This window comes from Corythoichthys intestinalis, chromosome 13, assembly GCF_030265065.1.
Source record: "Corythoichthys intestinalis isolate RoL2023-P3 chromosome 13, ASM3026506v1, whole genome shotgun sequence".
NCBI lineage: Eukaryota > Metazoa > Chordata > Actinopteri > Syngnathiformes > Syngnathidae > Corythoichthys > Corythoichthys intestinalis.
The window spans coordinates 45,980,878-45,992,501 of record NC_080407.1 but is presented as its reverse complement, the minus strand read 5'-3'; the positions used below and the strand labels follow the sequence as shown (position 1 = coordinate 45,992,501).

General features: G+C 46.2%; 1 protein-coding gene across 1 annotated transcript; it reads right to left on the bottom strand.

Moving 5' to 3' along the window:
* Positions 1-579: 579 nt before the first annotated feature.
* On the bottom strand, positions 580-11,098 carry pik3c3 (phosphatidylinositol 3-kinase, catalytic subunit type 3). Its single transcript, XM_057855356.1, has 23 exons — positions 10,743-11,098; positions 10,345-10,533; positions 10,136-10,279; positions 9,939-10,068; positions 8,575-8,661; positions 8,419-8,514; positions 8,278-8,349; positions 8,115-8,219; positions 7,956-8,048; positions 7,706-7,891; positions 7,494-7,624; positions 7,240-7,321; positions 7,091-7,158; positions 6,926-7,031; positions 6,746-6,862; positions 5,503-5,634; positions 5,308-5,436; positions 4,548-4,617; positions 4,420-4,484; positions 4,275-4,359; positions 4,135-4,209; positions 3,680-4,065; positions 580-928 (listed from the first exon to the last, which is right to left on the bottom strand). The coding sequence occupies exons 1-23, from the start codon at positions 10,805-10,807 to the stop codon at positions 914-916; spliced, it is 2,628 nt and encodes an 875-aa protein (XP_057711339.1). The 5' UTR covers positions 10,808-11,098; the 3' UTR covers positions 580-913.
* Between the last annotated feature and the right edge of the window lie 526 nt (positions 11,099-11,624).

The window sequence follows — 11,624 nt, the reverse complement described above, 5'->3', positions numbered from 1 at the left end:
ACAAAAATACTCCCCATATTTGTATTTCACCAAGTTCGCTTTTAAAATCAGCCATGGCCCAGCAGACATTCTCATTATGAGAAGAACATTGATTTCCGGGTCATGGCTCATTGCAAAAGCGAACTTTGCGGAAAACAAATATTAGTTGTATTTTCCTTTTCCACTTCAGTTCAATGAACAAATATTGAAAAAACGGATCAAGGCTCGTTTTCCGTTCTTGAATTCCCACTGCTTAATCGGGAAACGGGAGACTTTCTCGTTTTTTGTTTACCACATATAAAACACAAAACGGAATTGTCCTGGGAACGTTGAAAAAGTTTTAAATGATAACTACAAAATAATGATAATTTAAAAAAAAGCTGCTCGAGCGCTGCTCGCCGGATTAATACATTAGTACGTTCTCCCGCCGCTGAGCGTCGCTGTTGCGTCAGTTTGCGCTCGTCCTCGGCTGTTAAGTTTCTTAAAAAACTTCCACTCACGCAGACATTTCCTCCCACATCCTATAGAACAATCACGTATATCAAGGCTTTTTTGTATGCATATACACATTGATTAAAAAAATAACTGAATTCGGTTTGTTTTCCAATTTTTTATTTTCCAAAATTAGGAGAAAAAAACAAATGTTTAAAAGATACACGGACCCAAGCTCTGAGAGGAATCCATTTTTGTTCTAAAGAAGCAGTCCATCGTCTTCTTGAGCATGGATGGCAAGACATGTTAGAATTGATTATTTTACCATTTCCCCCCCTGGGTGCTAATATAAATCAGCAAATCTCATATATTGGAGGCTAACACAGTTCATTTAAATATAACATTTGTTTAAAATAAAATAAAAAAAGACCAGTTGTCCTCATCAGCTGGCTTAATTTTTTTTTTCTTTTCAGGTGCAATTGGTACACCCTTGTCCTGCAGCTCACCTACGCCAGTACTGAAACACACAAAAGAAAAAAGGTCATTTTTGGTCTTTATTTTGATATCTTAACTCAACTAGAAACTGCAATTTCTGGGGAAACTACGACGGGGCTTTGCTGTGGCTGATATCCTGTTGATTTGGGGACACGTCCTGTTGATATCAGTTCACCTCCTGTTGATTTGGGGACATTTTGGGGGACACGTCCTGCTGATATCAGGTCATTTCCTCTTGATTTGGGGACATTTTGGGGACACAACCTATTGATATCAGGTCACCTCCTGTTGATTTGGGGACATGTCCTGTTGATATCAGGTCACTTCCTGTTGATTTGGGGACACTTCGGAGACACGTTGTGTTGACATCAGGTCACTTCCTGTTGATTTGGGGGCATTTCCTGTTGATATCAGGTCACCTGTTGATTTGGGGACATTTCGGGGACACTTCCTGTTGATATCAGGTCACTCTGTTGATTTTGGGCCATGTCCTGTTCATATCAGGTCACTTCCTGTTGATTTGGGGACATTTCGGGGACACTTCCCATTGATATCAGGTCACTTCCTGTTGATATGGGGGCGTGTCCTGTTGGTATCAGGTCACTTCCTGTTGATTTGGGACATTTCGGAGACACGTTGTGTTGATATCAGGTCACTTCCTGTTGAATTGGGGACATTTCCTGTTGATGTCAGGTCACCCTCTGTTGATTTGGGGACATTTCAGGGACACTTCCTGTTGATATCAGGTCACTTCCTATTGATTTGGGGACATTCTGGGGACATGTCCTGTTGATATCCGGTCACTTCCTGGTGATTTGGGGACATGTCCTGTTGATATCAGGTCACTTTCTGTTGATTTGGGGACAATTCGAAGACACGTCCTGTTGATAACAGGTGACTTCATGTTGATTTGGGGACGTTTCGAGACTCATCCTGTTGATATCAGATCACTTCTTGTTGATTTGGGGACATGTCCTGTTGATATCAGGTCACTTTCTGCTTATTTAGGGACATGTCCTGTTGATATCACGTCATTTCCTGGTGATTTGGGGACATTTCGGGGACATTTTCTGTTGATCTCAGGTCACTTCTTGTTGATTTGGGGACACGTCCTATTGATATCACGTGTCTTCCTGTTGATTTGGGGACATGCCCTATTGATTTCAGGTCACTTCCTGTTGATTTGGGGACATGTCATGTTGATATCAGGTCACTTTCTGTTGATTTGGGGACATGTCATGTTGATATCAGGTCACTTTCTGTTGATTTGGGGACATGTCCTGTTAATATCAGATCACTTCCTGGTGATGTGGGGACATTCCAGGGACACTTCCTGTTGATATCATGTTACATCCTCTTAATTTGGGGACATTTCAAGGACAGTTCCTGTTGATATTAGGTCACATCCTGTTAATTTGGGGACATTTCGTGGACACTTCCTGTTGATATCAGGGACATGTCCTGTTGATATCAGGTCACTTTCTGTTGATTTGGGGACATGTCCTGTTGATATCAGGTCACTTCCTGGTAAAATGGGGACATTTCAGGGACACTTCCTGTTGATATCAGGTCACTTGTTTATTTGGGGACATTTTGGGGACACGTCTTATTGATATCAGGTCACTTCCTGGTGATTTAGGGACATGTCCTGTTGATATCAGGTCACTTCCTGGTAAATTGGGGACATTTCAGGGACACTTCCTGTTGATATCAGGTTACATCCTGTTAATTTGGGGACATTTCGAGGACACTTCCTGTTGATACCAGGGACATGTCCTATTGATATCAGGTCACTTGTTTATTTGGGGACATTTTGGGGACAGGTCACTTCCTGGTGATTTGGGGACATGTCCTGTTGATATCAGGTCACTTCCTGGTGATTTGGGGACATGTCTTGTTGATATCAGGTCACTTCCTGGTGATTTGGGGACATTTTGGAGACATGTCCTGTTGATATCAGGTCACTTGTTGAATTGGGGACATTTTGGGGACACGTCCTATTGGTATCAGGTCACTTCCTCTTCATTTGGGGACATGTCCTGTTTATATCGGGTCACTTCCTGGTGATTTGGGGACATGTCCTGTTGATATCAGGTCACTTTCTGTTTATTTGGGAACATTTGGTCATATCAGGCGACTTCCTGTTGATTTGGGGAAATTTCGGGGACTCGTCCTGTTGATATCAGGGCACATCTCTGTTGATTTTGGGACATTTCGGGGACTCGTCCTGTAGATATCAGGTCACTTCTCTGTTGATTTGGGGACATTTCGGGGACACGTCCAGATGCATGACTGTCAAATGGGCGCCAGTCACCATTAGAAATGAAGGGAATGACACACATGGCGGTCAATGGCATCTCATTAGAAATGTTTTTGGCCAGTTTTGGGAGAAGTTTTTGGCAAATTCTGCATACAACTTTTATGCCCCTTATCATCCTGGAATTTTTTTATGTGTAAATGATGCGATTTGGTCAAACTTTTAGTACTAGCAACATTTCATTTTTTCAAAGCCTCATCTAAGTCAGTGCAAATCTGGCGCCATCTCCTGGCTGAAATAGGTATTGCATGAAGAGCTACAGTCGTGTAACGTGTCACTAAAGCCTTGTTCAGACTATCAGCCAAAATCCGGATTGAAACAAGATGGCTCTTTGGTAGACTGAACAGTGCCAAAACACAAAAAACTGATTTTCTTAAAAGGAATTGAAACCAGTCAGTCCTAAAAATCAGATATGAGGAGGAATCTAATATGCTTGCAGTCTGAACGCAGCCTTACTTGTGCAAACTTGTGTATCTGTTCCACCACGGCGGCGAATAGGGCGCCAACGCTCTCGTCGATCAGACTCTGCATGTAGTGGACGGCCTCCTCGTCCGACAGGTCCAGCCGGAATTTGTCCTGGACCTTCTTGACTGTCTTATCCGGCTCCAGGGCGATATCGGGGATGTTGGCGTCCACCATGAGGGAGAAGAGGTTAAGGATAAGGTTGGAGTAGCGGCGCAGGTGCAAGAAGGCGGTGTAGCACTGCTTGCGGAACTCTTGGTACTGCTCGCTCTGCGTGCCGCCCATGCCCTCCACCATCTCCTTGCTCAACTTCATGGGCGGCGGAAGAGGCTTGGGGTCGCGGCCGAGGATGTAGCCGAAGTCGATGTGGAAGAGCTTCCCTGAAGCGGCAATTTTCATCAAATCCAGTTGTAAAAAAATAAAACAGCATTCTGGTCGACGTCAGGTACCGGTTTTTGTCAGGAGCAGATTGTCCAGATGTCGGTCTCCTACTCCCAGGATGTACGTGATGACGCAGTAACCGGCTGAAAGGTTTCAGAACACATGTTAAGGTGTTTCCCGTGGCGTCGCCACGCTCTCAAAGACTCACCGCAGCTTTTCACGTAGGTGTCCATCACTTCGGAACTGATGCCGTACGGCCCCTTTTCGCTCGGCGCGTGCTTCCTGAAAAAGCTCTGAAGCGCAAGAACCGGTTAGGAACCACCCGGCGGTTGTTCAACGGGAGCGGACCCCACCTGGATGTTGCCTTCTGTGGCTAGCACTTCGGCAACCGGAACTGACTGGACAAACTGCATGAAACCTAGCAAAACGAGAAATGTTTGATGAATAAAGTCGATCGCTTGTTGCGTGTCCTTACGCTTACCGTGCTTGGTGCTGGTGGCTAACACTTTGTAGGGCGTCAACTTCAGGTCCAGGTTTTCCTTCCTCAACAACTGAAAAAGATATCAAACGCTATTAAATACCGTTGCGCTGATACTCGAATCGGTAATCGGGTAGCGTCCAACATGGGCGGGAACCTCTGGGTATCTCACGATACAATCACTTCCTGTTGATATCAGGTCACTTCCAGTTGATTTGGGGACATGCCGTATTGGTATCAGGTCATTTCCTGTTGGGTTTTCATTGCCAGTAAAAATGAATGGGAAATTTGGAAGTACATGGCATCGACTTACATATGCGTCAATGGAATCCAAGTACATTGGTATCAATCGAATCGACATGCTGTACATGGCCGTCAATGTCATCTGCGTACACGGGTGTCAATGCAATGTAAATGCCATTGGAAACGAATGGGAAATTTCGACGTACATTGCCGTCAATGGCATCGACTTACATGTGCGTCAATGGAATCCAAGTACATTTGCAAGGCAAAGCCCCATAAAATAAAGTTCAGCAATTTTACCATTTTGGGCTTTGCAAGGCAAAGCCCCATATAATAATGCGCCGATATGTACGCTGAGATTTAGTTTAGCTAGTTGACCTATCCAAGATGATGATGGACAATAAATTTATCAATAGTTGACATCACTTGAATTGGGAGGGATTACAGCAAATGAACGGATCATTAAATGGTATCGACGCAACGCTACTATGAACTATGAACACAGCACCGGTTGACGTACTTTATCCATGAGCGAGATGATCTGGAGGATGAGCTGATCCTGTCTCAGGTCGTCTCCGTGCTTGAAGATGACCGGGTAGGTAGCGCCGTCCTCAGTTTTGAAGATCAGCTTGGCCGGCATCAGGGCGCTCTGATGTGACGGACGAGAAGGTGTCAGTGAGCAAATGACTGTGAGCGGATGAGAGTGTTCCCGAACCTTGAAAAGGGTCGCCGTCTCAGGGACGATGCCTCGAATTCGGATCTGAGGCTCCAGCGGGAGCGGGATGGGCTCTATCTCCGACAGGTACACCTTCTCGTTGTCGGCCAGAAGCGCCTGGAGCCGCTCCGTCTAGACCAGGAGTCAGCGTTCTTAGATACTCAAATAGCTGTTTTCCAAATGACGTACCTTACATTGGAGTTCATACTTCATCAATACTTCAAAACAAATAAGACCCCATATGGTCTAAGCCAAACTCAACCTGGAGTGTTTGTCACTCTTTCGAACCAGCGAATCTTGCTTTTTGTTTTTTCAAATCAAATGTTTGTTAATTGATGGTGATTGGATGACACCTGACATGGGCTCGATCTCCGACAGGTACACCTTCTCGTTGTCGGCCAGAAGCGCCTGGAGCCACTCAGTCTAGACCAGGAGTCAGCGTTCTTAGATACTCAAATAGCTGTTTTCCAAATGACGTACCTTGGATTGGAGTTCATACTTCTTCAATACTTTAAAATAAATAAGACCCCATATGGTCTAAGCCAAACTCAACCTGGAGTGCTTGTCACTCTTTCGAACCAGCGAATATTGCTTTTTGTTTTTTCAAATCAAATGCTTGTTAACTGATGGTGATTGGAAGAAACCTGACATAGGCACGATCTCCGACATGTACACCTCGTTGTTGCCCAGAAGCGCCTGGAGCCGCTTCGTCTAAACCAGGAGTCAGCGTTCTTAGATACTCAAAAAGCTGTTTTCTAAATGGCGTACCTTGGATTGGAGTTCACACTTCATAAATACTTCAAAATAAATAAGACCCCATATGGTCTAATCCAAACTCCACCTGGAGTGTTTGTCACTCATTCGAACCAGCGAATCTTGCCTTTTGTTTTTTCAAATCAAATGCTTGTTAACTGATGGTGATTGGACGACACCTGACATGGGCTCAGTCTCCGACAGGTACACCTTCTCGTTGTCGTCCAGAAGCGCCTGGAGCCGCTCCGTCTAGACCAGGAGTCCGCATTCTTAGATACTCAAATAGCTGCTTTCCAAATGACGTACCTTGGATTCGAGTTCTTACTTCATCAATACTTCAAAATAAATAAGACCCCATATGTTCTAAACCAAACTCTACCTGGAGTGTTTGTCACTCATTCGAACCAGTGAATCTTGCCTTTTGTTTTTTCAAATCTAATGCTCGTTAACTGATGGTGACTCATGACTCATGACACACATCCATCGATACCTTTTTCTTGCGATTGCCGCTCTCCCTTTGCACAGCTTTCATCAACTGCACAAGGCGATCCACGAAGGTCTGCTGGGTGGCGAGAAGCGAGCGCATCACCCTCACACACTTATCCCCCTGGAGAGGAGAAGTGTGTAAACTATGCGGGCAGATGTATTCGTAAGCGGGACTGGGACGGACCTTGAGCAGAGCTTGGCTGAACCTCCTCATGACATTCAGGTACATCTCATGGGTTTTGGGGTCCCTCTGCTGAGTGTCCTGGTCCTCGCACTCCACGATCACGTACCTGCGAGCAGTTTAGCGCCGTTTGGACGGAATTGGCGAAGGAAGCGCATGCAGACGTACCAGTACAAGTAATTGGCCAGCATCGAGTTCTTGCAAGCGCGCGAGATGAGAAACGTGCACAGGTCTTGCTGCAGAACGTGAGAGACAAGAAATTGTTTGGTGCATAGGCCATGACTGGGAAAACCACCCGTGCGGAGTGAGCGTTACACCTCGAGACTTTCGCCGTCTGCTCCTTCTTTTCCTTTCTGCGTGGTCGGGAGGGCTCCGCATGTGGCCGTCAGGATCTGGGAGCTGCACAGGGAAAAAAACACGGCGTCAAAAGGCAAGATTCGCCGGTTCGAATGAATGACAAACACTCCAGGTAGAGTTCGATTTCGACCATATGGGGTCTTGATGAAGTATAAAGAACTCCAATCCGAGGGTTGTCGTTTGGATACGCCTGGTTTAGACTGACATCACTGACCTGTCCAGTGCGGCGTCATCTGAAAGTCCCTGGCTGTCTCGCTTGCTGCCAGGCTCCAGACCTCCTTGGATATCGCTGAAGTTCTCATACTTGAGCGCCTGAACTAGCTGGAGAAGGTACATGAGCAGGTCCTACAAAGGAGTCAGACATATTCAGTGTTCTCAAGGCCTCATGACTACCATTTGTTTTGGTTTGAACGCGGGTAAATCTACCTCGTCGTCCGCCTGCTGCAATCGCGCCACAGCATAGCGTCGAACCGTCGGGTTGGCGAACTGCGATGACAGCAGCTCCAGGGAGTCCTCCACGTCCATGGGCCTCCACTTCCCCAGGAGCTCCAGGGCCTGCTTGGCCTCCTGGGGCAGATCCCAGTTGACGCACTTGAGGAACTTTGTCAGCGCCTGCGGCAGAAGACCAGGAAAATCTAGAACGAGAGCAGGACGTGAGAAACGGGGCGACTCGGACCTTTTCCTGAGTGGTGAGGTAGTATCTAAACTTCCACACCAGGTCCTGTTCTTCAGAGCTCAGCTGCTTGGTGGGGGGGTAGCTCACGATGATCTGTCGAAACACCAAAATCCAACTATCAGTTAGGAGATCTTACTGTTATACGGACCCGTAACTCACATTGAGCTGGTCCCGCGTGGCGGCGTTGGGCTTCAAGTCGTGGTCGGATGGTCCGCTGCGGAGGCTCCTCGCCAATTTGTGATGCTTGCTCTCCACCAAGTTCTCCTGCAGTAGAATAAAAGATCTCAATGACCGCAAGCCGTTCGGAGGAACATGAGCTCACCATTCCCATCTGTGGGTCGGGAACTCTGACGATTTCACAACTGGACAGAACCGGCGCCGCATCATCGCCGTCCTGAAAGCGACAAGCCTTTAGTTGGCGTGACCGTACGAGAGCCGCCGCCGCATGACGACGGTTCTTCACCTTTTCGTAGTAAACGATGCTGTATTCTTTGTCATTAGTTTTCACTCGAGGAAACTCCACCATCAGGTACATGAAGTTAGAGCTGCGCTTCTCGCTCTGCTCTCAAAAAACAGAACATTTAGCGGAAGCGTTGTTACCACTGCTTCAAAAACTCACCTCGTTGATCATCTCAATCTCCCTGAAGGTCAAGCGGTCCAGCCAGTCCACCTTCACCATGTGTCCCTGCCGATGGGCCTTGGTTAGCTGCGTAGGGAAGAGTGAGCTGAAATCATTCATGATTTATTTACAAAAAAACAATGTTTTTAAACGAGGTATCGCTACCACACAGGAATCGGTATCGGGCACCAAAAAAGGGTATACAGTGTATCACAAAAATGAGTACACCCCTCGGATTTCTGCATATATTTAAGTGTATCTTTTCATGGAACAATACTGTCAAAATGACACTTTGTCACAATGAAAAGTAGTCTGCAACAAAAGTGTGTACAACCCATAGAAACTACGTACATCCCTAAATGTCCAAATTGAGTACTGCTTGTCATTTTCACTCCAAAATGTCATGACTCGTTGCAGGAGTGCTGTCAGCATTGCTGCAAGGATTGAAGAGGTGGGGGGTCAGCCTCTTAGTGCTCAGACCATACGCCGCACTCTACATCAAATTGGTGTGCATGGCTGTCACCCCAGGAGGAAGCCTCTTCTGAAGACGGTACACAAGAAAGCCCGCACGTCTCATCAGACCGTAGGACATGGTTCCAGTAATCCATGTGCTTTGTTGACATGTGTTCAGCAAACTGTTTGTAGGCTTTCTTGGGTACTGTCTTCAGAAGAGACTGCCATGCACACCAATTTGATGAAGAGTGTGGCATATGGTCTGAGCACTAACAGGCTGACCCCCAACCTCTTCAATCTCTGCAGCAATGTTGACAGCACTCCTGTAAAGAGTCACATAACATTTTGGAGGGAAAATGACAAGCAGTACTCAATTTGGACATTTAGGGATGTACGTAGTTTCTATGGGGTGTACTCACTGTTGTTGCCAGGGGTTTGGATATTAATGGCTATATTTTGAGTTATTTTGAGGGGAAAATAAATGAACTCTATTATATAAGCTGCACACACACTACTTTTCATTGTGTCATAGTGTCATTTTGTCAGTGTTGTCCCATGAAAAGAGAAACTTAAATATCTGCAGAAATGCGAGGAGTGTACTCACTTTTGTGATACACTGTAGGCACAACATTAGTTAGTACAAGCAGTGCACATCAACGAGAACGCGCTTTGAACGACAGATGCTACAAAAAAAATATCGTAATACGTTTTTCCGAGCAACTACCAGCCTTTATCTTCCGAGGTCCATGCGCTAATCAAGTCCATTCCAGTGAGCGCAACCTAGACTAACCACCCCACGAGTACTCACATCACCAAGTACTTCCAGGTCGGGGCCCTGGAATAATACGGTGCTTTAGAGTGAAGGGTCGTGTCTGCTTCTCACGGTTCTTAAGTACGATGAAATGAAATACCTTGGCTAGCCTGCCCATCTGGTCTTCGGTAAGGCTGTTGCTGGTGCGACCTGGCGTGGCGGTGGCCTCGGCGCCGTCACCCTCCACCCCGGGCCAAACCTTCAGATCGTGCATCCCTTGTCTGAACATCCTGCCGCCAGATAGGAGGTCCGGTTTGAAGTCGGGTTCACCGATGCCTTCGGGATCAATGGACTTACCCATGTTTGCCAAAGAGTGTCACCGTGGTACCCCCGACTGGGACAGCTCGACCGGGCCCGTAGATGTCCCAGACGGTGAGGGCCACCTGTGCGCTTTGGGGCAGGTCCGGATACTTCACCGGCAGTCGTAGCCATTCGTTCCAACTGCGGATGACCAGGAGGTGGTTTTAGGAACTCGAACGTGCCAAGGAACAAATCTGGAGACTTACTTCCAGCGTGTGCTGAATGCCTTGTAGGAGGTGCGCACCGGTAAGGCAAGAGGCTTTCCTTCGGCAAACACCTGGCAGGTGACGTAGAGGTCCGAACAGTGATCCTGGTAGAGTCCGGAGAAGCGTAACATGGGGTCTTCAAGGAGGGCTTTGTAACTCTTCTGTTCTCGCTTGCCTTCCAAACTGCCTCTGAGCACACAACAGACGTCAAATTCATTTAAACTGGGATGACAAGATATGAATGCACATTTTTCAGTGCCATTGACACTGCTCGACGTCCAATCCTCAATGGGTTAAATACATTAAAAGAGTTATGGCAAGTCTTCTGATTAACACCCTGTCAGGTCACAAGAACTGAATTATACGTCGCCTCGGTACATTTTCGAAATTCGACTTACATCTTAAGCTGAACATTGATGTCCAAATCGCAGCTGTAAACGTAGTTAAACTTATCCGTGTCCATTGTCCACCAAAGTAAAGCCAAAACTAGACTAAAAAGCGCCACATAAACCGCACTCGTGATACTTTGGAGTGCGTTTTTTGGGGCTACGGGGCCTTGATCGAGCAAAGAAAGCCCCTTTTGCAGAGACTCGATGGTCTCAGCCGACACTCAGTTTGTCCCAACTATTACTAATTTCATATTAAAAGCCAACTTGGCATTTTAAAGGCTTTTTCCGGGACATATTTGATGTTTTAGTCAGGCTACAAACAAGCCAGCTGCTAGCAAAATCTGTTGTCAGGCTAAAGTAGTCAATTATCGATGCGACTCTGCATTCGATACAATACAAAACACTATCGATGGACTCGTAGCTCGAGCACAGAACCTGTAAAAAGGGGCGAAGACCATGTGCGGGGAGAGCCAATGTGTACAAGCGTTGCCATTGGTCGGCCATATTGCGTCAGAGCCCCTTGCTTAATACTGAGCTAAATTTATAGCCAATTCAAACGGGAGTTTTTATTTTTTATTAAACGTAAAATAAAATGAGGCTTTGCATTTCAAAGGCTCAGATAGTAAAATTCCTCAACTTTATAATTTTTTTAATATGGGGCATTACATTGCTAAGGCCCAGTTAGTAAAATTCCTCAATTTTATAATGCATTTCTTTCATAATCTTATTCTCCGCGTTTTTTCCACGCCGCACAGCCCGAACCGTTTGACCGAATATTGTTAAGTTCGAATATTGAAACAACTGGAATTTTCGCGCGACAGGAACTTTTCCAAACGACCCCGAAAAATATTCTGTTCGTCCGTAAACTTTGGTTTTTGGGAAAAAGAAAAT

Bases quoted from the DNA above. Each gene is read 5' to 3' on its own strand.
- pik3c3 (XM_057855356.1), bottom strand. From the start codon at position 10,807: ATGGACACGGATAAGTTTAACTACGTTTACAGCTGCGATTTGGACATC. The intron at 8,220-8,277 runs GTGAGCTCATGT...ATTCTACTGCAG, and splicing joins CCGACCCACAGATGGGAATG to GAGAACTTGGTGGAGAGCAA. The intron at 5,635-6,745 runs GTATCGATGGAT...CTCCTGGTCTAG, and splicing joins GCGGCAATCGCAAGAAAAAG to ACGGAGCGGCTCCAGGCGCT.